Genomic DNA, 25,718 nt, shown 5'->3' with positions numbered 1-25,718 from the left:
CTTCAGGCAAGTCTGAGGTCCAGAGCACTCTGGAAGAAGTTTTCTTCCAGGATATCTCTGTACTTGGCCGCATTCATCTTTACTTGCATTGCAGGACTGACCGCCCTGCTCCATCTCCAGAGTGTGCTCCGATGACTGACCGCCCTGCTCCATCTCCAGAGTGTGCTCTGAGGGCTGACCGCCCTGCTCCATTTACAGAGTGTGCTCTGAGGGCTGACCGCCCTGCTCCATTTACAGAGTGTGCTCTGAGGGCTGACCGCCCTGCTCCATTTACAGAGTGTGCTCTGAGGGCTGACCGCCCTGCTCCATCTCCAGAGTGTGCTCCGATGACTGACCGCCCTGCTCCATCTCCAGAGTGTGCTCTGAGGGCTGACCACCCTGCTCCATCTCCAGAGTGTGCTCTGAGGACCGACCGCCCTGCTCCATCTCCAGAGTGTGCTCTGAGGGCTGACCACCCTGCTCCATCTCCAGAGTGTGCTCCAATGACTGACCGCCCTGCTCCATCTCCAGAGTGTGCTCTGAGGGCTGACCACCCTGCTCCATCTCCAGAGTGTGCTCTGAGGACTACCGCCCTGCTCCATCTCCAGAGTGTGCTCTGAGGGCTGACCGCCCTGCTCCATCTCCAGAGTGTGCTCTGAGGACTGACCGCCCTGCTCCATCTCCAGAGTGTGCTCTGAGGACTGACCGCCCTGCTCCATCTCCAGAGTGTGCTCTGAGGACTGACCGCCCTGCTCCATCTCCAGAGTGTGCTCTGAGGACTGACCGCCCTGCTCCACCTCCAGGGTGTGCTCTGAGGACTGTCCGCCCTGCACCATCTCCAGACTGTGCTCTGAGGACTGGCCGCCCTGCACCATCTCCAGACTGTGCTCTGAGGACTGGCCGCCCTGCACCATCTCCAGACTGTGCTCTGAGGATTGACCTCCCTGCTCCATCTCCAGAGTGTGCTCTGAGGACTGACCGCCCTGCTCCATCTCCAGAGTGTGCTCTGAGGGCTGACCGCCCTGCTCCATCTCCAGAGTGTGCTCTGAGGACTGACCTCCCTGCTCCATCTCCAGAGTGTGCTCTGAGGACTGACCGCCCTGCTCCCTCTCCAGAGTGTGCTCTGAGAACTGACCGCCCTGCTCCATCTCCAGAGTGTCCTCCGATGACTGACCGCCCTGCTCCATCTCCAGAGTGTGCTCTGAGGGCTGACCACCCTGCTCCATCTCCAGAGTGTGCTCTGAGGACTGACCGCCCTGCTCCATCTCCAGAGTGTGCTCTGAGAGCTGACTGCCCTGCTCCATCTCCAGAGGGTGCTCCGATGACTGACCTTCCTGCTCCATCTCCAGGGTGTGCTCTGAGAACTGACCGCCCTGCTCCATCTCCAGAGTGTGCTTTGATGACTGACCACCCTGCTCCATCTCCAGAGTGTGCTCTGAGGACTACTGCCCTGCTCCATCTCCAGAGTGTGCTCTATGAGGACCACCCTGCTCCATCTCCAGAGTGTGCTCTGAGGACTGACCGCCCAGCACCATCTCCAGAGTGTGCTCTGAGGACTGACCGCCCTGCTCCATCTCCAGAGTGTGCTCTGAGGCTTGCCCGCCCTGCTCCATCTCCAGAGTGTGCTCTGAGGACTGACCGCCCTGCTCCATCTCCAAAGTGTGTTCTGAGAACTGACCGCCCTTCTCCATCTCCAGGGTGTGCTCTGAGGACTGACCGCCCTGCTCCATCTCCAGGGTGTGCTCTGAGGACTGACCGCCCTGCTCCATCTCCAGGGTGTGCTCTGAGGGCTGACCGCCCTGCTCCATCTCCAGAGTGTGCTCTGAGGACTGACCGCCCTGCTCCATCTCCAGAGTGTGCTCTGAGGACTGCCCGCCCTGCTCCATCTCCAGAGTGTGCTCTGAGGGCTGACCGCCCTGCTCCATCTCCAGAGTGTGCTCTGAGGCTTGCCCGCCCTGCTCCATCTCCAGGGTGTGCTTTGAGGATTGACCGCTCTGCTCCATCTCCAGAGTGTGTTCTGAGGGCTGACCACCCTGCTCCATCTCCAGAGTGTGTTCTGAAGGCTGACCGCCCTGCTCCATCTCCAGAGTGTGCTCTGAGGGCTCTCCACCCTGCTCCATCTCCAGAGTGTGCTCTGAGGACTGATCGCCCTGCTCCATCTCCAGAGTGTGCTCTGAGGCTTGCCCGCCCTGCTCCATCTCCAGGGTGTGCTTTGAGGATTGACCGCTCTGCTCCATCTCCAGAGTGTGTTCTGAGGGCTGACCACCCTGCTCCATCTCCAGAGTGTGTTCTGAAGGCTGACCGCCCTGCTCCATCTCCAGAGTGTGTTCTGAGGACTGACTGCCCTGCTCCATCTCCAGAGTGTGGTCTGAGGACTGATCGTCCTGCTCCATCTCCAGAGTGTGGTCTGAGGACTGATCGTCCTGCTCCATCTCCAGAGTGTGTTCTGAGGACTGACTGCCCTGCTCCATCTTCAGAGTGTGCTCTGAGGACTGATCGTCCTGCTCCATCTCCAGAGTGTGGTCTGAGGACTGACCGCCCTGCTCCATCTCCAGAGTGTGCTCTGAGGGCTGACTGCCCTGCTCCATCTCCAGAGTGTGCTCCGAGGCTTGACCGCCCTGCTCCATCTCCAGAGTGTGCTCCGAGGCTTGACTGTCCTGCTCCATCTCCAGAGTGTGCTCTGAGGACTGATCGTCCTGCTCCATCTCCAGAGTGTGCTCTGAGGACTGACCGCCCTGCTCCATCTCCAGAGTGTGCTCTGAGGACTGACTGCCCTGCTCCATCTCCAGAGTGTGCTCTGAGGACTGACTGCCCTGCTCCATCTCCAGAGTGTGGTCTGAGGACTGATCGTCCTGCTCCATCTCCAGAGTGTGCTCTGAGGACTGACCGCCCTGCTCCATCTTCAGAGTGTGCTCTGAGGACTGACCGCCCTGCTCCATCTTCAGAGTGTGCTCTGAGGACTGACTGCCCTGCTCCATCTCCAGAGTGTGGTCTGAGGACTGATCGTCCTGCTCCATCTCCAGAGTGTGGTCTGAGGACTGACCGCCCTGCTCCATCTCCAGAGTGTGCTCTGAGGGCTGACCGCCCTGCTCCATCTCCAGAGTGTGTTCTGAGGGCTGACCACCCTGCTGCATCTCCAGAGTGTGCTCTGAGGGCTGACCGCCCTGCTCCATCTCCAGAGTGTGCTCTGAGGGCTGACCGCCCTGCTCCATCTCCAGAGTGTGCTCTGAGGACTGATCGTCCTGCTCCATCTCCAGAGTGTGCTCTGAGGACTGACCGCCCTGCTCCATCTCCAGAGTGTGTTCTGAGGACTGACCGCCCTGCTCCATCTCCAGAGTGTGCTCTGAGGACTGATCGTCCTGCTCCATCTCCAGAGTGTGTTCTGAGGGCTCTCCGCCCTGCTCCATCTCCAGAGTGTGCTCTGAGGACTGATCGTCCTGCTCCATCTCCAGAGTGTGCTCTGAGGACTGACCGCCCTGCTCCATCTCTGCTTCACTTTGTGCTTCGTTAACATCTTATGCTACAGACCGATTGCCCGGAGGACTCACTGCATTGTTTGGGCTTCTTGCCATCTTGCTGTGCTTTTGCAGTCTTCCCCATGACCTTTCAGAGCCTCCTCTCCTGTCTGGATGTCTCCTTCGGTGCCTGGGGGTTCCTCTGCCTCATCAATTCTCCATTTCTCTGCACACTTTGTCCATGGGTAAGGAGGACTAATCTGTGGATCTCTCACTCCATCTTCTGCCAGGCCACGACCCCAGCTTAATTTATTTTTAATTGCTTTTTTCATATATTAAGAAACTTTTACTGGAGGACCGGAGCGATGCTGGGAACCAGAGAGGGCTCTGATCAGTAACACATATACACAGCCATGTAACCACATGAGACAATCAGAATTTAGTTGGGAGAGCGACATAAAACCCCACATCTTTGAAAGCTTCCCATAAAGAACCAATATACGACATGTGCACTATAAGCCAAAGGGCTCCTCTAGGTTAGAATTGCCTGGGATACAACAGTCCACCATGAGGTCCCCAAAGTAAGGTGCTCCCCAATAACCATGTGTGGAGACAACACGCTACAAGAGATTCCAGGAAGGCCGCAGCCACGGGTGATACTGCAACAAATCATCCTGAACCGGGAAGAACGAGACAACCTGGAGAAATGTGCACCATATGAACCATGGATGGTGATCTGTGGAACCCTCAACCTCCTCTAGTAATTTTGCAGGACGTTTGCCCTTTGTAATGTGGACTGCACAGAGTATAGCACACAAGCATTGTAGCACCATATGATGGCGATCACCCACATTTCTCCAACCAGACTACCAGAAGACATTTCTAAGAGCAGCCATGTCCGATGTCTTCATATAGCAGCCATCGAGTATTGTGACCAAGGCGAGCAGATCTTCTCAAGAGGCCATATACTGAATACGGAAGAAAAATGCCGACCTTTGTAAAGGGTGAACCAGGTATTATTATTATTATTATTTATTATTATAGCGCCATTTATTCCATGGCACTTTACAGTGAAAGAGGGTATACGCACAACAATCATTAACAGTACAAAACAGACTGGTATAGGAGGAGAGAGGACCCTGCCCGCGAGGGCTCACAGTCTACAGGAGGAGAAAGGACCCTGCCCGCGAGGTCTCACAGTCTACAGGAGGAGAGAGGACCCTGCCCGCGAGGTCTCACAGTCTACAGGAGGAGAGAGGACCCTGCCCGCGAGGTCTCACAGTCTACAGGAGGAGAGAGGACCCTGCCCGCGAGGTCTCACAGTCTACAGGAGGAGAGAGGACCCTGCCCGTGAGGGCTCACAGTCTACAGGAGGAGAGAGGACCCTGCCCACGAGGGCTCACAGTCTACAGGAGGAGAGAGGACCCTGCCCGCGAGGTCTCACAGTCTACAGGAGGAGAGAGGACCCTGCCCGCGAGGTCTCACAGTCTACAGGAGGAGAGAGGACCCTGCCCGCGAGGTCTCACAGTCTACAGGAGGAGAGAGGACCCTGCCCGCGAGGGCTCACAGTCTACAGGAGGAGAGAGGACCCTGCCCGCGAGGGCTCACAGTCTACAGGAGGAGAGAAGACCCTGCCCGCGAGGGCTCACAGTCTACAGGAGGAGAGAGGACCCTGCCCGCGAGGTCTCACAGTCTACAGGAGGAGAGAGGACCCTGCTCGCGAGGGCTCACAGTCTACAGGAGGAGAGAGGACCCTGCTCGCGAGGGCTCACAGTCTACAGGAGGAGAGAGGACCCTGCCCGCGAGGGCTCACAGTCTACAGGGAATGGGTGATGGTACAATAGGTAAGGACAGAGCTGGTTGCGCAGTGGTCTACTGCACTGAGAGTTATTGTAGGTTGTAGGCTTGTTGGAAGAGATGGGTCTTGAGTTTCCTCTTGAAGCTTTCCACCGTAGGGGAGAGTCTAATATGCTGAGGTAGAGCATTCCAGAGTATGGGGGAGGCACGGGAGAAATCTTGTACGCAATTGTGGGAAGAGGAGATACAAAGCAATTCATCAAAAATGATTCATGCAAGTCCTGTACAATGCCACGAATATACGTCATCGTAATAGAATCTACCGACCTGTCCTAACGGAATGGATTTGGAATAGTATCATGTGTATTCTAAAAAATTAATAAAGAAATAGAATAATGTGGTTGCATAAATCTGCACACCCTCACACTAGTACTTTGGTGACATCCCCTATGAATTTCTGGCACACTCTTTTTGGTCGGCGTACCACCCCTGTCAGATTGTGGGGGCTTCTGGTGTGTACAGCGCCCTCCTCAGGTCACTACAGATTTCCCTTGGACTCAGGTCTTGGCCATTGTAGAGATTCCATCTTCTTCTGATGACAATGTTCTTTTGGTGATTTGGGTGGGGGGGGGAAGGTGAAATTCCTCCATATCTTCAGCTCTTTTGCAGAGGCCCGGTACGGGTTTAATACAAAATTGACTTTTGTTTGTTCTCTTCATCATTTCCTCCACCTCGACTACAGCCCATGCTCCAGCTTTAGAAATACCGCCCGGAGCACAATGCTGCCCCCACCAGGCCTCACTGTGGAGTGATGCGCAACGTTGGCATTACACCTTTTGAAATTATGGTAAAAAAAAAAAATGTATCCTCTTATATACTCATGAGACATGACACACTCCCCACATGCCTTTACCAGACTTCTTGTAAGCCCAAATATGGTTTGCCAAAACGTACAGGTTTTTCTTTGTAAGAAACGGCTTCCATCTTGGCCTATAACTGGACACATGAAGAGAATGGGAGCTTGTTACGTTGCACAACACACATTGCTGTCCAGAAATTCCCGCAGCTCCTTTAATGTTGCCGCAGGCCTCTTGGCAGCCTCCCGGACCAATTTTCCTTCAAGTATCTCGATTCTGTGCGAGAATATGTTTATTCCTTATTTTGGTGGCATCGTAACTTTTAAGGTTAAAAAAGTAGACAAGTCCTTTGACTACTACCTAAAGCCTAACATGTTAATCCAGAGGAGGCAAAGCTCCATGGGGCAGATGCTGATAGTTCCACATTAGGGGAAAAATGAATTCCCAACTCCACATCTGGCCATCAGATGAGCAATCTGGATCAATGTCCATCACAGAATCTACTGCCCATAACCAGTAATATTATATCTTCAAGAAAGGTGTAAAGGTCTCCTTGTACTTTTGTAGTGAAATCAACAATTACAACATCATGTGGCAGAGAGTTGCACTGTCTCGCTGCTCTTACAGTAAAGAATCCGTAGTCTCGCTGCTCTTACAGTAAAGAATCCGTAGTCTCGCTGCTCTTACAGTAAAGAATGTGTAGTTTCGCTGTTCTTACAGCAAAGAATCCGTAGTCTCGCTGCTCTTACAGCAAAGAATCCGTAGTCTCGTTGCCCTTACAGCAAAGAATCCGTAGTCTCGCTGCCCTTACAGCAAAGAATCCGTAGTCTCGCTGCCCTTACAGCAAAGAATCCGTAGTCTCGCTGCCCTTACAGCAAAGAATCCGTAGTCTCGCTACTCTTACAGCAAAGAATGTGTAGTCTCGCTGCTCTTACAGTAAAGAATGTGTAGTCTCGCTGCTCTTACAGTAAAGAATGTGTAGTCTCGCTGCTCTTACAGTAAAGAATGTGTAGTCTCGCTGCTCTTACAGTAAAGAATCTGTAGTCTCGCTGCTCTTACAGTAAAGATTGTGTAGTCTCGCTGCTCTTACAGTAAAGAATGTGTAGTCTCGCTGCTCTTACAGTAAAGAATGTGTAGTCTCGCTGCTCTTACAGTAAGGAATCTGTAGTCTCGCTGCTCTTACAGTAAAGAATGTGTAGTCTCGCTGCTCTTACAGTAAAGAATGTGTAGTCTCGCTGCTCTTACAGTAAAGAATGTGTAGTCTCGCTGCTCTTACAGTAAAGAATGTGTAGTCTCGCTGCTCTTACAGTAAAGAATGTGTAGTCTCGCTGCTCTTACAGTAAAGAATGTGTAGTCTCGCTGCTCTTACAGTAAAGAATGTGTAGTCTCGCTGCTCTTACAGTAAAGAATGTGTAGTCTCGCTGCTCTTACAGTAAAGAATGTGTAGTCTCGCTGCTCTTACAGTAAAGAATGTGTAGTCTCGCTGCTCTTACAGTAAAGAATGTGTAGTCTCGCTGCTCTTACAGTAAGGAATGTGTAGTCTCGCTGCTCTTACAGTAAAGAATGTGTAGTCTCGCTGCTCTTACAGTAAAGAATCTGTAGTCTCACTGCTCTTACAGTAAAGAATGTGTAGTCTCGCTGCTCTTACAGTAAGGAATGTGTAGTCTCGCTGCTCTTACAGTAAGGAATGTGTAGTCTCGCTGCTCTTACAGTAAAGAATGTGTAGTCTCGCTGCTCTTACAGTAAAGAATGTGTAGTCTCGCTGCTCTTACAGTAAAGAATGTGTAGTCTCACTGCTCTTACAGTAAAGAATGTGTAGTCTCGCTGCTCTTACAGTAAGGAATCTGTAGTCTCGCTGCTCTTACAGTAAAGAATCTGTAGTCTCACTACTCTTACAGTAAAGAATGTGTAGTCTCGCTGCTCTTACAGTAAAGAATGTGTAGTCTCGCTGCTCTTACAGTAAAGAATCTGTAGTCTCGCTGCTCTTACAGTAAAGAATGTGTAGTCTCGCTGCTCTTACAGTAAAGAATGTGTAGTCTCGCTGCTCTTACAGTAAAGAATGTGTAGTCTCGCTGCTCTTACAGTAAAGAATGTGTAGTCTCGCTGCTCTTACAGTAAAGAATGTGTAGTCTCGCTGCTCTTACAGTAAAGAATGCGTACTCGCTGCTCTTACAGTAAAGAATCTGTAGTCTCGCTGCTCTTACAGTAAAGAATCTGTAGTCTCACTGCTCTTACAGTAAAGAATGTGTAGTCTCGCTGCTCTTACAGTAAGGAATGTGTAGTCTCGCTGCTCTTACAGTAAAGAATGTGTAGTCTCGCTGCTCTTACAGTAAAGAATCTGTAGTCTCGCTGCTCTTACAGTAAAGAATGTGTAGTCTCACTGCTCTTACAGTAAAGAATGTGTAGTCTCGCTGCTCTTACAGTAAGGAATCTGTAGTCTCGCTGCTCTTACAGTAAAGAATGTGTAGTCTCGCTGCTCTTACAGTAAAGAATGTGTAGTCTCACTGCTGTGATTATGATTAATGGAATGTCTGTGATTGTCTGTGTCTGTGATTATGATTAAACTTTCTTTCCTCTCGATGTCGAGGACGCTCCCTTGTCCCAGTCACAGATCTAGGTGTAGTGATCATTACACAGATCTCTGTACGGTCCCTCCAGATCGCCCCCAATTCTTGGCTCTTCTGCAGGTCACCCATTCCCTTCTAGCCCTGGCCGCTAGTTTCTGCATCCGCTCTAGTTCAGCTCTGTCCTTCTTATACACAGGCGCTTAATACCTTATGTGCTGTCATTACTGACTTGTATATAGGAAACCTCTGTTCTTGTCTGGAGTGTCTCTGAACGCATCCCGTGATTTTATCTTCTTTGCAGCAGCTTGCTGACATTGGTCACTAGACATGAGTTTGCCATCCACCCAAATCTTTTTCAGTGACAGTTTCACCCAGTGTTTTACAATTTAGGACATAATTGTACTCTGTGTCCTCCATTTACCATTCATAAATGCCAGACACGAATACTGTACGGTCAGAAGAGTTTATCGACTTCTACCCTCATCATAAAAACAATAGCAAGACAATGAGATGGGCTCCAGTCCCCAGCATGAGGACCATCAGAAGACCCCGTGGCTCCGGATGGACCACCAGGTGAGCATTTCTTTCTCCCATCTTTAATAATTAAAAAAAGCTGAATTAACCGCAGTTTACGCTCTGTTCTCACTTTTGGTCACTTTGAAGCTTTGTGAATACATTGGTGGTAACTGGGAAGATGATGAAAATAAGGTTACGTTGGGGCTGGAGATATCTAACGTAGATCTTCAGAAATAAGGGCCACATTTCTTTTGTATTATCGATGCATCCAAGAGAAAAATGGTGCTCAGAGCTGAAGATGAAAAGCCTCCATTTTGGTCTTCCTCTGCACCATGATAGCCTTTGCGAGAAGTAGTGTGAGGTCAACGAAGAAGCCTTCAAGAGAGTAGGTCACAGCGGTCCCACTCCCGGGATTACTCCTCAAGTCTTCATTCCAGCTGCACTAACAGCTCGGACACTGCTGCTCACCATTACTGGAACTCCGACCCTTTATTATTTTCAGAGATTTCAACTTATTTCTGAAGATATTGTACAATCTACCAACGTTCTATCCTCAGGATTTTTTAATTAATGGTCCAAAGTAATACAACAATAACACATTGTTTATTTGTCAACTTACATGCTGCAAATTTCAAATAGGAAACAGAATACGTAAGCAGCCCGTGCAGCAATAAAGGCTCCTAATACTTGGTTGCCCCTCTAATCCTTGGTTTCACCCTTTGGCATTGAGGACGGCCTCGTTTCTTGTAGCCATCTCTCAGCTTCTTGCTCTTCTCCACTGGTATTTTCCTTCCAGTTTGCTCCAGCTCTTCAATGTTTGCCGGGTTCTTTTCCCCCAATGGCAGATTTTCGATGACCCCAAAGATTTTCAATGGGATTGAGGTCAGGAGTCCTTGCCGGCCATTTTTTTCCCACCATTCCTGTGTACTTTTAGTTGTGTGCTTTGGGTCATTGTCTTGCTGGAAGAACTATGATCTTTGACTCAAACCAAGTTTTATTACACTTGGTAGGACATTTCGCTCTAAAATCTCTTGATAATTCTCTGATTTCATGATTCCTGTGATATGGCCAAGGCCTCCAGTACCAGACGCAACAGAACAAACCCACAGCGTTATGGATCCTCCACCGTGGTTAACACGCCGTCTATAAACAAACAATGGCTTTGCATTGCCAGAAAGGTCTATTCTTCTATCTTTCATCTGTCCACAGAACTTTTTCCCAGAAGGATTGTAGTTTGTCTTTGGAAAAGATCACTCATTCCTTTTTAGATCTTTCCTTCAGCAATGGTTTCTTCTTTGGCCTTCACACAAAGCTCTGCTTGGTTTAGTCTGCGGTATACGGTAATTGTTGAAACCATGACCACAGACTGTTGCAGGTTGGACTTCAGGTCTTTTGATGTTTAAAGTGGTGTTTTTTCACGAACTTTCAAAGACATTGTAAATTTTCCTCTTTCCCCCACATCCAGGGAGGTTCTTTACTGTTCCATGCTTGGCAAACTTCTTAATACCCTTGCACTCTGTTGAATCTGGGATATATCAAGGTCTATGGAGATGGTGGTGTGACGGGGTATGCGACAGAGCAGTGAGGGACGCCAGGCCAAGGAACAATCCAAAGGGCTTTATTGGAACCACAAAGATTAAGCATTTATATTTATGTTTCGTGCTTTAAGTCTGCAAGGAGTCCACAACAAAACAAAAGATCCAGGGGCACCGCCTGGTATTCCGATGCCAGGGAAAATAGGGCAGTGGTCCTTATGAGTTCCTTGAGTCCAACAGGTGAACAACAAAACACAATCCCACGTGGCCACTGATCTCCAGTCTGTAACAGTCCATACACAGGCTCTAGGATCCAGCCTCAGCTATAGATCCTAGTGCTTCTCCAGCCGAGATCCAACAAACTGACTTAACATGGGTCTCATTGTTCTTCTCTCCTGGGATCAGCCCCTAAGGTGGGCCCAACTCCGCCTGGACATTTGATGACATTTGATAGACAGACTATTACACCATGAGCAGAGGCGGGGGAGGGACACGCTGTTACAACCCCTTCCCCCCTCAATTTGTGTACGGACTAGTGACCTCAACAGGTTGCTTGTCAAGTACACGTAAACATGTGTACCCTGACTCAGGGCTCCTCCTGTCTGGACAATCCATCTGCATTTTGGTGTTGGCTCCATCTTCTCTAGTGTATGGTGAAGATGTAGGGTTGAATGTTCGACTCCAAATTGTGTCCTCCATCACTTAAACTCTGCTTACTGCACCCACAAATTGGCATTGTATATCTCCCACATCATTGCCTAGGAGAATGTCTGCAGGAAGGCCGCTCATCACATCAATCATGCATTGTTTTGCTCCAAAGCCATAATCCAGGGTTACACTCGCTCTTGGAATATATCTTTGAGTACCTCCAGCCAATTCAATGGCAACTCCTGGTTCCTTTTGAATTGCTTCTGGTTGAATTACTCGGGGATCCGCTATGATGAGAACAGCCCCAGTGTCACGAAAGCCAACAACTTTTTGGACATCCAGCACGACCTCCTGTAGATGTTTATGCTGAAGATCATAAGAACGGGTGGCTGTGGCTCGCACCCCATAGACTCCTGGTAGGGAAGTCAACATATCAGAGTCACTTGGCAAATCATCAGGGCCTGAATCCAGCTCTTCTCCTACTGAGGGTGTCTGTAGATAATGGACAGGCAAAGGTGGTCTGCAGCTGTTCTGCCTCCGAACACCTGGACAGTGAGCTTACAGATGACCAGGCTGCCCACACCCATAACATCTGTGCTGCGTCTCACTCCGTCCAGTTTGCCTTCTGGAGAAGTAGGTACGAGACCTTGGTGACTGATAGGGAGGTGCAGGTGCTGGAGGTGGTTGTCGATTTGGAGGATGACTCCACGGGATAGATGGGCATGTGGCCCGCAGATGCCCGGGATGCCCACAGCTATAACATCTTCACTCTTCTACTTTCTCTCCTCGTCGCATTCCAGAAAATGTGGTAGAAACAACTGGAGGCACATACACACGTGTATCCACATGAGGTGGTGATCTAGGAGGTTGAGGAACATTGGGCACTGAAGGACAAGGAACCTCTGGTGTTGGGGAGCTGGTCATTTTTGCTCCCTCTGCTAGCAGCTTCTTCCACTGAGGCTTGATAGTGAGCACCTCATCAGCTAGAGCAGCAGCTTGTTCCACAGTTGACGGCTTTCTCTCACGCACCTGTTCCCTGATTTCAGCAGAGCACTTGGCATAAAACTGTTTTTTTAGGACGACCTGGACGAACGTCTCCCAAGTTAAGGCCCCCTCTCCCTCCAGCCAGCGATGGTATACTTGTTTCAGTCTGTGGGCATACATCTTGAAAGACACTTCCCCATCACAGGCTAACGTACGGAACTGAGTCCTATAAGTATCTGGGGTCACGGTATAATGTTCTAGAATGGTCTGTTTTATCTCCCCATACTCACAATTCCACTCAGGGTCCATAGCTCTATAGGCGTCGGCAGCTCCACCCTCCAAGAGGCCCACCAGGTGTCTGACTCGCTCTCTTTCTGGGACTTCCATTAATCGGCACTGATGCTCAAAGTCCTGGAAGAAGCCCTCAATGTCACCTGCAGCTTCATTAAATGGCTTAAAGTCCTTGCAGGACACTGGAGAATTCCCTCATAGTTGGTGCTGTGGGTACAGTTTGTCTGGAGACTCTAGCTTCTTCAAAAGCAAACCTCCTCTCCAGCAATGCACTCTCTTGAGCTTTGCGAATAGCATCCATCTTATATTCAATGGTGACCTCATCTCCAAGCAGTGCCATCTCCTCCTCATACCACACAAGCCATTGACTTTTTTGGGTATTTACCTCCAGCTCCCGTCTTTCCTCCCCTTGCTGTGGAAATCCTTCCTCAGTGCCATCTTGCAGGCAAGCGTTTTCCAATGCCTCAATTAGTTGCTCCTTGGAGAGTCCTTTGTAGCCAACTCCTAGTTCACGTGCCTTTGTTTTGAGGTTCGACATAGTCGAGTTCCTGTATCCTGAGGTTCTGGTTTCAGACGTTGATGGGCCATTGTCCTCCATTTCTTCTGCTCTGATCCCACTGCTGCCACCAGTTTGTGACGGGGTATGCAACAGAGCAGTGAGGGACGACGCCAGGCCAAGGAACAATCCAAAAGGCTTTATTGGAACCACAAAGATAAAGCACCAAACCTAAATATAAATCCTTAAAGTCTGCAAGGAGTCCACAACAAAACAAAAGATCCAGGGGCACCGCCTGGTATTCCGATGCCAGGGAAAATAGGGCAGTGGTCCTTATATGAGTTCCTTGAGTAAAACAGGGGGAACAACAAAACACAATCCCACGTGGCCACTGATCTCCAGTCTGTAACAGTCCATACACAGGCTCTAGGATCCAGCCTCAGCTATAGATCCTAGTGCTTCTGCAGCCGAGATCTAACTAACTTAACATGAGTCTCATTGTTCTTTTCTCCTGGGATCAGCCCCTAAGGTGGGCCCAACTCCGCCTGGACATTTGATGACATTTGATATATGAATGGACTTTAGATTCCTGGCTCTGCTTTGTTTGCCAAGTTGTGGACTGGAGAAGTCCCATGCTGAGAAGAACAAACAATCTCCCAGCACAAGTAGTACAAAAGGAGGGACAGACTATTACACCATGAGCAGAGGCGGGGGAGGGACACGCTGTTACAGGCGGTATACCCTTTGGAAGTCTTGTGTTTGCTAATAATAGGATCTGATGTCCTTAAGCGGGCTTTACACGAGACGACTGATTGTGCGATATGTCGTCGGGGTTACGGTTTTCGTGACGCACATCCGGCATACCGCACGACGTCGTCTCGTGTGACACCTCCTAGCGACGCAGTAACGCTCACAAATCGTGAGTCGTGTACTCATCGCTAGGTTTCATAAAATTGTTTAATTAAAATGGCGGAGGTTGTTCATCGTTGACGTGGCATCACACGTTGCTTCGTGTGACACCACGGGAACGATGAACAGCAGCTTTACCTGCCTCCCGCGGCACCCGACGGCTTAATGGAAGGAAGGAGGTGGGCGGGAGGTTTACATCCCGCTCATCTCCGCCCCTCTGCTTCTATTGGCCACCTGCCGTGTGACGTCGCTGTGACGCCGAACGTCCCGCCCACTCCAGGAAGTAGACGTTCGTCGCCCACAGCGAGGTCGTCCGGAAGGTAAGTATGTGTGACGGGTGGTAAACGAGTTTGTGCGCCATGGCCAACTAATTGCCTGTGACGCAAAAATGACGGGGGCGGTTACGATCGATTGTGCTATCGCACAATCTATCGTCTCGTGTAAAGCAGGCTTTAGACAGCTGCTTAGTCTTCATCATTGTGACAAAGGAACAAGGCCGACCATGTGGCTTAATAAAACTCTGAAGTCATCATTCATTCGCTAATTCATGTCACATGGGCACCGACAATGTAATGTATTGTATCACCGGTGATTCTCATTTGTGATTAACCACAGGAGTCACCATGTGTTTCCACACTAATGTAATGTAAAGGGCCGATACCAGCGTCACCGCAGATTTAGGTTTTTCTATTTTTCCCTCCCATTATTATTTGTTTTACTTTGATGTTTATCATGTGTTTTTTTGTATTTAACCGGAGCGCTCGATACAGACAAGCTGATATTCCACATTATGTACTTAACCTTCATGGGTGTCAATAACTATGAGCAGTAGGGATAGGCGATCCCGATCTGTAAAGATAGAAGATCATATCAATCACATAGTGATCGTGTACACACTGCCGACCACGAGCTTTCTTGGGAAACTCGTGTTACAGATCGGGTCAAGATCGGGTCATGGGCTGTTAAAAAAAAACAAAACAAAACAAAAAAAAGCACATAATTAGAAATCATTGTCATTATACTTACAGGTCCCACGATATGTCCTGCAGACTCCCGGCTGCTCCTGCTTTTGAGTCCGATCATTGCTGTGCTGCCGGTAAGCAGCAGCGACTTGCAGGACCTTCAATGACGTCATAGCATGTGACCGTCTGGTGTGAATGTTGATTGGCTTACAGACTGGTCACATGACTATGACGTCATCGAAGGTCCTGGTAACTGAACCTTCATTGTCACTGTGTGAGTGTCGCATCACCGCGCACAATCTTCCCACAGGAGCGGACGGCTGCATCTATTTTCATGCAGCTGATGCGCTCCTGTCCGGACATTGTCAGACCGTGCGAGGTGATGCGAGATGCAAGTGAAATCATCCCCTCACTGTCAGCCTGCTTCTTGCTCTGTAGAGAGCGATGTAGCAGAGCTGACTTGGCTCTCTGTGCTTCTCACAGTGTATAGACTGTCTGTACAGAGTGATCATAGTATCATAGTATCATAGTTTTTAAGGTTGAAGGGAGACTCTAAGTCCATCTAGTTCACCCCGTAGCCTAACATGTTGATCCAGAGGAAGGCAAAAAAAACCCCAATGTGGCAAACAAGCTCCAATGGGGAAAAAATGTCCTTCCTTCGTCCACATCCGGCATCAGACTAGTTCCCTGGATCAACACCCTGTCATAAAATCTAATATACATAACTGGTAATATTATATTTTTCAGGAAAGGCATCCAGGCTCTGCTTAATGTTAGTAGAGAATCCCTCATTACAACATCATGCGGCAGAGAGCTCCATAGTCACTGCTCGTACAGTAAAGAATCCATAGTCTCACTGCTCGTACAGTAAAGAATCCTCGTCTGTGATTAGGATTAAACCTTCTTTCCTCAAGACGTAGCTGATGCCCCCGTGTTCCAGTCGCAGGCCTAGGTGTAAAAAGATCTTTGGAAAGGTCTCTGTACTGTCCCCTCATATATTTATACATTGTGATTAGATCCCCCCTAAGCCTTCGTTTTTCCAAACTAAAAAACCCCAAGTTTAATAACCTGTCTTGGTATTGCAGCCCACCCATTCCTCCAATAATCTTGGTCGCTCTTCTCTGCACCCTCTCCAGTTCAGCTATGTGATGAAGATGACAATGCTCTACCTGTGGATTACGTCAGACTAAGGATTGATTTTATAATAAAGATGGAGTCTCTAAGTGTTTTTTTTGTTTTATTTCTAATAAAATATTTTTTTCTCTGTGTTGTGTTTTTTTACTGTTTACTAGAAATTCATGGTGGCCATGTCTAATTTGGCGTGACACCATGAATTTCGGGCTTAGTACCATCTGAAAATACAAAGCTGATATTAACCCTTTATTACCCAGCGTGCCACCGCCACAAGGGCTCCTGGACGAGAAGGGTATAGCACCTGGAAATGTCACTAAGAAACAATGCGCCATTTCCAGATTATTTTTTATATATATATATATATATATATATATATATATATATATATATATATATATATATATATATATATATATATATATATATATATATATATATATATATATATATATTGTACACAATATATAGTTGTATAAAAATAAGCAATTTTAAAAAATTACGTAGCGCTCCGTGGTATTTTTGATTCTCAGCGTACATAAAGCGGACAGCTATGGGCTTTAAACCTTGGCTGGCAATCAAAATACAGGGAAGCACATGTTTTTTAGTTGTTTAGAAACATAATAAAAAAAAAAAAAAAAAATGCGTGGGCTCCCGCTGCATTTTCTATTGCTGAGGGTAATCCAAGCAGCTACTGGATGCTAACCCCCACTGCTTGCTGTTACCTTCACTGGCAATGGAAAATCTAGGGAAGACCTTTTTTTTTTAAGTTTTTTTGCCCAAAGACTAAAAAAAAAAAAAAAAATATCAGTGGGATTTGCCATATTTTTGTATGCTAGCCAGGTGCAGCAGGCAGGTACGGGCTGCCCCCAACCCTTAGCTGCCTATTTGTACTTGGCTGGGAACCATAAATATAAGGAAGCCCTTTTTTTAATTATTTCATGAAGTTCATGAAATAATTTAAAAAAAAAAAAAAACACGACGTGGGCTTGGCCCAATTTTTGTGCCCAGCCAGGTACAACTAGGCAGCTGGGGATTGGAATCTACAGCGCAGCATGGCCCAAGCTTTCTGTGCCCCCTCGCTGCAAATTGCAGTTTGCAGACGCCTCAGAAAATGGCGCGTTCATAGAAGTTCATAGTATCCAACTCTTCCAGCGGCCGTGGTGCCGGTTGGCATGCTGGGTAATAAGTGGTTAATACCAGCTTTGTTTTACCAGCTGATATTAAGCCCGAGATTCTTAATGTCAGGCCAAGTTTGACCCAGCCATTAAGAATCTCCAATAAAGGGTTAAAAAAAAAAAAAAAAAACCAAAACACACCACACAGAGAAAAAATACTTTATTAGAAATAAATACACAGACACACTTAAAGACTCCATGTTTATTACTCCCTCTCACCCCTTCACGATTCTGGTCTTCTGTCTTCTTCAACCAATCTAGCTGTGCTATATCAGACAGCACAGGGGAGGAAGAACGCTGCTGCTCCCCTGTGCCATGTAATAACTCAATTAGTGAGCAGAGGCTGCAGGTTGGTAAGCGGTGACGTCACTGCTGCCATAGTAACCTGACTGGCGAGTTACTATAGCAACGGTGATCTCCGATCACCGGCTGTGGCAGCTAACCCTGCATGTGGGCTGACTCTGTAAAGAGCGCCGACATGCAGGGACGGGGAGCAGAGCATGTGCCCGAGCATCTCGCCGGTACACGCCGCTCGCCGAGTATATCGAGTACTGACAGGACATCATAGACATGTGACCCAGTCTGTAGCCAATGAGATAATACAGCATTCACACGTGACTGGTCACATGATATGATGTCACGGAAGGTCCTTTTGTTACCGGGCGGTACAGCGATGATTGTACTCGGAAGCAGAAGCGCTGGGAGATAGAGTCTGCAGGACGCTTCACGGGACATGCAAGTATAATTATAATATTATTAACTGGATTCTTTATTTTACAAACCCCCCGCCCCATTCCATAACTGTAAAGTCAAAGATCTTGATCGGGACGCAAGATCATGGTATCTTGATCCCTATAAAATGATCGGGCGAGTCTCCCCGATCCTGACCATTGGGGGCGGGGGGGGGAAAAAAATCACCCATCCCTAATGAGCAGGACTGTACATTGGTGATGGAGCCAGGTGGCTACTCACGAGTCCCAGGAACTGTTTCACCACATGGGACCCTCAGGCCACATGTTCCTCATACTACTGTGTGCAGCCTGTGAGGCCTAAATGTTCTCCCCTGCCTGCAGTGTAGTCGCACCTCGGGATATCATTGGTGGTTGATTACACCGGAGCTGTCAGCAGCGACAGAACCTTCCTCAGACGGCCATTAATAACCTCAGACATAGCAGCCATGGCTGGAAGTGCCGAGAGGTTTTGTACATTTCGTTTCCCTTTTTTCTTTATTTGCAGATCAGTGCTATCTCCATCCTGTGATTTCCATCATTCACCAGGTCTTTGTCTTAATGCTCTAATTTCAATATTTAAAAGTCTATACACCACAGTCCATCACAATTACTGGATGTGATACAGAAACATAGCCCATAGGTGGCCTGTCACCAGAAGACCCCATTATTACATACCTGTGAAATCATCTCCTGGAGTCTCCTCCTTCACGTCACTCATACACGGCTGACTGTCCGTCATCCGCTCTTCTTCATCCTCCACTTTAATGATGGTCAGATCTCCACCCTGATGTCACATACAGAAGAGTTCAGTACAATACAGCAGATATCACCAGAAGACGCCCCCAAATATCTCAGCACTGCCCTATATAGATATGGTGGAGGCGCAGCTTCATCTACCTGATGACTCTCCGGACAGTCCTGGGGATACAGAGGAGGCGGACATCTCTCCGGGGGATACAGAGGAGCCGGACATCTCTCCGGAGGATACAAAGGAGCCGGACATCTCTCTGGGGGATACAGAGGAGCCGGACATCTCTCCGGGGGATTTCTTACACCAAGTCCATCTGTAGGAAGCAGCGACACAAGAGACGGTTACATGTGATGATGGAGTTGTATCCAGGTGACCCTCTAACAGACATAAGTCTCCCCTCCTTACACTGCTGCTCGGCCACGAAATCCGTCTCCCTTTCGTCATCTATGACTTCAACCTTAATGTCAATCAGATCTTCATCCTAAAAGAAAAATAGAAATGATCCACAAAGTAGTGATTTATGGACGTGTGTGAGATAAAATATACCTACATTTACCTGATAATTTTTGAGGACATTCTCCTCCGGACAGTCCTGTGAATGGAGAGGAGCCGCACATCTCCCCGGGAGATTTCTCCTCCTGGATCCATCTGTAGGAGACAATGAGACAATTCAGGTGACCCTCTAACAGACATGAGTCTCCCCTCCTTACACGGCTGGTCGGCCATGAACTCCGTCTCCTCTTTTTCATCTATGGTCTTATAGAAGACGTGTTCTCAGCTGTCTGACAGGTGAAGGGGTGTACATGGGGTCCCTTATGGGGGCAGATATATAATAAAAAGATATCTTATCATTTTAGAGAAAAAGAAGTCAAGAGGAAATAGTCAACGATTGCAGCTTAATAATTAGATTTCATCAAATGCTGTGAGTGATGAGCGTCCGGAGGCTCCGGAGTCTCCTTATTGGTGGCTTCTTATTCTCCTGTAGGATCAGCAATGTGACAGGCGCCGACCTCCAGATACAGACCGCTCTCCTGTGACTTGTGTAAGTGTAGACCGAGGCGATGATCAGATTAGTGCACGTTCTGCCGTGTACAGAGTGAGTTGATACACGGCACTTCTGGGGTGGTGCTCAAGTAGGGTCCAAAACCGTCTCTAGTAGTTGTAGAAACTTGGCACTCAAGGTAAATGTGAATAGTGGTCTTTTATTGGGTGGTCAGGTACAACAGTGGTGGACACCGCGTCATACCTGATTACGCCAGTTGCCAAGTTGCTATAACTTCTGAGGACCCCCTGCACGCAAACTGATGAAGTTTTTTGACCGAAACGTCTGTGCTTCTGCTGGTCCTACAAGTCCTTCTCAATAAAAGTCCAGTATTCACATTTACCTTGAATGCCAAGTTTTTAAATCGGCCGTGTACAGAGAACGAATGGCCCCAGACCGACATGTCTGACACCCCCCAGATGTAGGACCAAAACGTGACATAAGAGCCAAAACCAGAGCTAATACATGACCGGATATTGTACCCTGTGTATGAAAGGGAGGACGTCCAACAACACCCCACTGCAGCCTGTGCCCCAGTAATACCTGGTGATATACTCTGCTTACCTGGTGACATAGACAGCCGGAACTCCTCCCCCACAACGTCCGAGTACAGATCCCGGTGTCCTTCTATATACTCCCACTGCTCCAGGGAGAAATACACAGCAACGTCCTGACACCGGAGAGGAACCTGACAACCAACGACACCAAAATCACCCAGAATCCACCAGTGTACACTGTATATTCTCCCAGCAGTCTCCTCTCATCCCCCAGAATCCTCCAGTGTACACTGTATAATCTCCCAGCAGTCTCCTCTCATTCCCCAGAATCCTCCAGTGTACACTGTATAATCTCCCAGCAGTCTCCTCCTCTCATCCCCCAGAATGCTCCAGTGTACACTGTATAATCTCCCAGCAGTCACCTCTCATCACCCAGAATTCTCCAGTGTACACTGTATAATCTCCCAGCAGTCTCCTCTCATCCCCCAGAATCCTCCGGTGTACACTGTATAATCTCCCAGCAGTCTCCTCTCATCCCCCAGAATCCTCCAGTGTACACTGTATAATCTCCCAGCAGTCTCCTCTCATCCCCCAGAATCCTCCAGTGTACACTGTATAATCTCCCAGCAGTCTCCTCTCATCCCCCAGAAGCCTCCAGTGTACACTGTATAATCTCCCAGCAGTCACCTCTCATCCCCCAGAATCCTCCAGTGTACACTGTATAATCTCCCAGCAGTCTCCTCTCATCCCCCAGAATCCTCCAGTGTACACTGTATAATCTCCCAGCAGTCACCTCTCCTCATCCCCCAGAATCCTCCGGTGTACACTGTATAATCTCCCAGCAGTCACCTCTCATCCCCCAGAATCCTCCAGTGTATAATCTCCCAGCAGTCACCTCTCCTCATCCCCCAGAATCCTCCAGTGTACACTGTATAATCTCCCAGCAGTCTCCTCTCATCCCCCAGAATCCTCCAGTGTACACTGTATAATCTCCCAGCAGTCTCCTCTCATCCCCCAGAATCCTCCAGTGTACACTGTATAATCTCCCAGCAGTCTCCTCTCATCCCCCAGAATCCTCCGGTGTACACTGTATAATCTCCCAGCAGTCTCCTCTCATCCCCCAGAATCCTCCAGTGTACACTGTATAATCTCCCAGCAGTCTCCTCTCATCCCCCAGAATCCTCTGGTGTACACTGTATAATCTCCCAGCAGTCTCCTCTCCTCATCCCCCAGAATCCTCCGGTGTACACTGTATAATCTCCCAGCAGTCTCCTCTCATCCCCCAGAATCCTCCAGTGTACACTGTATAATCTCCCAGCAGTCTCCTCTCATCCCCCAGAATCCTCCGGTGTACACTGTATAATCTCCCAGCAGTCTCCTCTCATCCCCCAGAATCCTCCGGTGTACACTGTATAATCTCCCAGCAGTCTCCTCTCATCCCCCAGAATCCTCCGGTGTACACTGTATAATCTCCCAGCAGTCACCTCTCATCCCCCAGAATCCTCCAGTGTACAGTGTATAATCTCCCAGCAGTCTCCTCTCATCCCCCAGAATCCTCCAGTGTACACTGTATAATCTCCCAGCAGTCACCTCTCTGGTCAGCAGCTCTGTGATCTTCTTGGTCAGTTCCAGGATCTTTTCCCTCTTCTCAGGTATCAGGGAGGTCGGAGACGGCTCTGGGATTTGGTTCGGGTCCCCCGGTGTCGTCCTCACTACGGTGTAATCCTGTGGAGGAGACGCTGATGATTATCTCTATAGTTACAATATATTGGTTTCTCTCTATCTCTCCAGTTTTGCATATTCGGACTTTCTCCTCCCTCTCATTATATTCTCTTCCTTCATCTTTTCAGTGTAGAGTCTCCAGCTGCAATCACATCCCAGTCCATGGACGCCCGAGGCGTCAGATATTAAAGGATATATACAGGAGTTTACCTCTCCACTCAGCAGATAATATAGAATATAGAGGAGTTTACCCCTCCACTCAGCAGATAATATAGAATATAGAGGAGTTTACCTCTCCACTCAGCAGATAATATAGAATATACAGGAGTTTACCCCTCCACTCAGCAGATAATATAGAATATACAGGAGTTTACCTCTCCGCTCAGCAGATAATATAGAATATAGAGGAGTTTACCTCTCCGCTCAGCAGATAATATAGAATATACAGGAGTTTACCCTCCACTCAGCAGATAATATAGAATATACAGGCGTTTACCCCTCCACTCAGCAGATAATATAGAATATACAGGAGTTTACCCTCCACTCAGCAGATAATATAGAATATACAGGAGTTTACCCTCCACTCAGCAGATAATATAGAATATACAGGAGTTTACCCTCCACTCAGCAGATAATATAGAATATACAGGAGTTTACCCTCCACTCAGCAGATAATATAGAATATACAGGAGTTTACCTCTCCACTCAGCAGATAATATAGAATATACAGGAGTTTACCTCTCCACTCAGCAGATAATATAGAATATACAGGAGTTTACCCTCCACTCAGCAGATAATATAGAATATACAGGAGTTTACCCTCCACTCAGCAGATAATATAGAATATACAGGAGTTTACCTCTCCACTCAGCAGATAATATAGAATATACAGGAGTTTACCTCTCCACTCAGCAGATAATATAGAATATACAGGAGTTTACCCTCCACTCAGCAGATAATATAGAATATACAAGAGTTTACCTCTCCACTCAGCAGATAATATAGAATATACAGGAGTTTACCCCTCCACTCAGCAGATAATATAGAATATACAGGAGTTTACCCCTCCCCTCAGCAGATAATATAGAATATACAGGAGTTTACCTCTCCACTCAGCAGATAATATAGAATATACAGGAGTTTACCTCTCCACTCAGCAGATAATATAGAATATACAGGAGTTTACCCTCCACTCAGCAGATAATATAGAATGTACAGGAGTTTACCCCTCCCCTCAGCAGATAATATAGAATATACAGGAGTTTACCTCTCCACTCAGCAGATAATATAGAATATACAGGAGTTTACCCCTCCACTCAGCAGATAATATAGAATATACAGGAGTTTACCCCTCCACTCAGCAGATAATATAGAATATACAGGAGTTTACCTCTCCACTCAGCAGATATACGTAATTACTTACCGGTAATGTGTTTTTTCTGAACCCATGACGGCACCACGAGAGAGGGGATCCGCCCTTCAAGGACAGGAAACCTCCAGAATAAAAAGGGGCGGCACCTCTCCCCGCATCAGTTGATTACCGAGCAAGACAGGACCTCCGAAACAAGGAACACCGTTAAAAAACATATCCCGCCACCATAACCGCCCAGTGAAGAGTAGTGAAAAGGGAAGCAAACTAGCAACCCCAAGTGCAGGGAGGGAATGTAAGGGTGCCGTCATGGGTTCAGAAAAAACACATTACCGGTAAGTAATTACGTATTTTTCCAGCACCCATGACGGCACCACGAGAGAATTACAGAGAGGAAGACCTAGGGAGGGACAACAGTTTGCAGAACCCGTCTCCCAAAGGTGATGTCGGTGAACGACAAATCAAGGCGATAGTGATTAAAAAAGGTGGACGGAGAAGACCAGGTTGCCGCCTTACATATCTGCTCAATGGAGACCTCCGATCTCTCCGCCCAGGAAGATGCCATCGCTCGCGTGGAGTGTGCCTTCAAACCAGGAGGTACGTCTTCCCCCCCCGGCCGCGTAGGCAACCGAGATGGCATCCCTGATCCACCTTGCCAAGGTGGATTTAGAAGCCTTAAGCCCCTTTCTACAACCCTGGAAGACTACAAACAGAGACTTATCCCTCCTCCCTTCCGAGGTGACCAACAGATACCGTTGAAGACAACGCCTAACATCCAGGCAGTGCCATCCCACCTCCTCCGGAGTAGAAGGGTTGGCATAAAAAGAGGGGAGCACTATTTCCTGTGATCTATGGAAGTGGGAATGCACCTTCGGCAAATAGGCAGGATCAGTTCGTAACACAACTGGGTCATCAAAAAACTGGGTATACGGAGGAGAAATGGATAAGGCCTGAAGGTCACTAACCCTACGGGCAGAAGTGAGGGCGACCAGGAGAATCGTCTTAAGGGACAGATGCTTGATAGAGATAGAATCTAAGGGCTCAAATGGGGGCCGTGTTAAAGCTGAAAGGACCAAGTTAAGGTCCCAGGACGGTAGTGGCATGGTTCCCCGAGGCTTAGACCTAGCACAGGACCTAACGAACCTAGATATCCAGGGATCTCCGGCCAGGGCATGGTTATACAAGGCGCTCAGTGCGGAGATTTGCACCTTAAGGGTACTAACTGATAGACCCAGTTCCCAACCCTTCTGGAGAAATTCCAGGACAACCGGGACGGAGGGAGGTTTAGTAGGATCCGCCCCCGTAGAGGTCAGGAATTTGGCCCAAATGCGCCCATAAATGCGAGTAGTGACAGGCTTTCTGCACTGCATTAAGGTGGATATCAGACCCTGAGAAAACCCCTTATTGCCTAACAGCGATTGCTCAAGAGCCACGCCGTCAGATGTAACCTGGTGTGCTGCGGGTGGAAGGCTGGACCCTGGGATAGGAGATCCGGTAGGTCCGGGAGAACCCACGGATCGGTGACGGACAGGTGCGTCAGCCAATAAAACCAAGGCCTCTTCGGCCAAAAGGGTGCTATGAGAATCACGACTGCTCGATCCTCCCTTATCTTCCTGAGCACTGCCGGGAGGAGGATGAGTGGAGGGAAGGCATATGCGAGGCGGAAGTCCCACTTGAGCAATAGCGCGTCCACCGAGTGGTCCTGTTGGTTCGAGTTGCAAATAGGTCTATCTCGGGAACCCCCCACATCTCCGTTATCCGGTCGAAAACGGACTGATTTAGAGACCATTCGCCTTGGTGAAACTGGGTGCGACTGAGAAAGTCCGCCAAATCGTTCTCCTTCCCTCGGATATGTACTGCCGACAGGGAACTCAGATGAGCCTCTGCCTGAGACATGATCCTGCTGGAGACGGACATGAGGTGTCTGGAGCGAGTACCCCCCTGGTGGTTGAGATAAGCTACTGTTGCTTGGTTGTCCGACAGAACTTTTACATGTCGACTCCTTAACCACGGCATGAAATGACCTAACGCCTTTTCCACCGCCAGCAATTCCCTTGTATTCGAGGAATTTTGAGCTTCTTCTCCAGACCATTGTCCCTGAATGAAATGAGCGTCCAGATGTGCCCCCCAACCGTAGAGACTGGCGTCGGTGGTTACCACCACGGGCTCTGGCGTCCTCCAAGGCACCCCTCTGCCCAAGTGGACCGGATCTAGCCACCAATGGAGGGATTGCAACGTGCGATGTTTGAGAATGATGACTCTGTCCAGATGGTCCCCGTGAGCCGTCTGATGCTGTAAGAC

At 48.5% G+C, this 25,718-nt stretch overlaps 1 protein-coding gene across 1 annotated transcript in view; it reads right to left on the bottom strand.

Annotated features, from left to right (window-relative positions):
* The window catches only part of LOC142297466 (uncharacterized), a 194,597-nt gene that overhangs the window by 18,948 nt on the left and 149,931 nt on the right, over positions 1-25,718 (bottom strand). Inside the window, exons 10-15 of the mRNA XM_075341692.1 lie at positions 21,917-22,051; positions 20,394-20,517; positions 19,344-19,435; positions 19,193-19,268; positions 18,934-19,100; positions 18,712-18,820 (exon numbers count right to left, since the gene is read on the bottom strand). Coding sequence (XP_075197807.1) covers positions 18,712-18,820; positions 18,934-19,100; positions 19,193-19,268; positions 19,344-19,435; positions 20,394-20,517; positions 21,917-22,051 — 703 coding nt within the window. The remainder of the gene's footprint in view (positions 1-18,711; positions 18,821-18,933; positions 19,101-19,192; positions 19,269-19,343; positions 19,436-20,393; positions 20,518-21,916; positions 22,052-25,718) is intronic.

The sequence above is a fragment of the Anomaloglossus baeobatrachus genome, chromosome 3 (assembly GCF_048569485.1).
Source record: "Anomaloglossus baeobatrachus isolate aAnoBae1 chromosome 3, aAnoBae1.hap1, whole genome shotgun sequence".
NCBI lineage: Eukaryota > Metazoa > Chordata > Amphibia > Anura > Aromobatidae > Anomaloglossus > Anomaloglossus baeobatrachus.
Note: the sequence above shows the minus strand (reverse complement) of the source record. Positions and strands in the feature narration are given on the sequence as shown.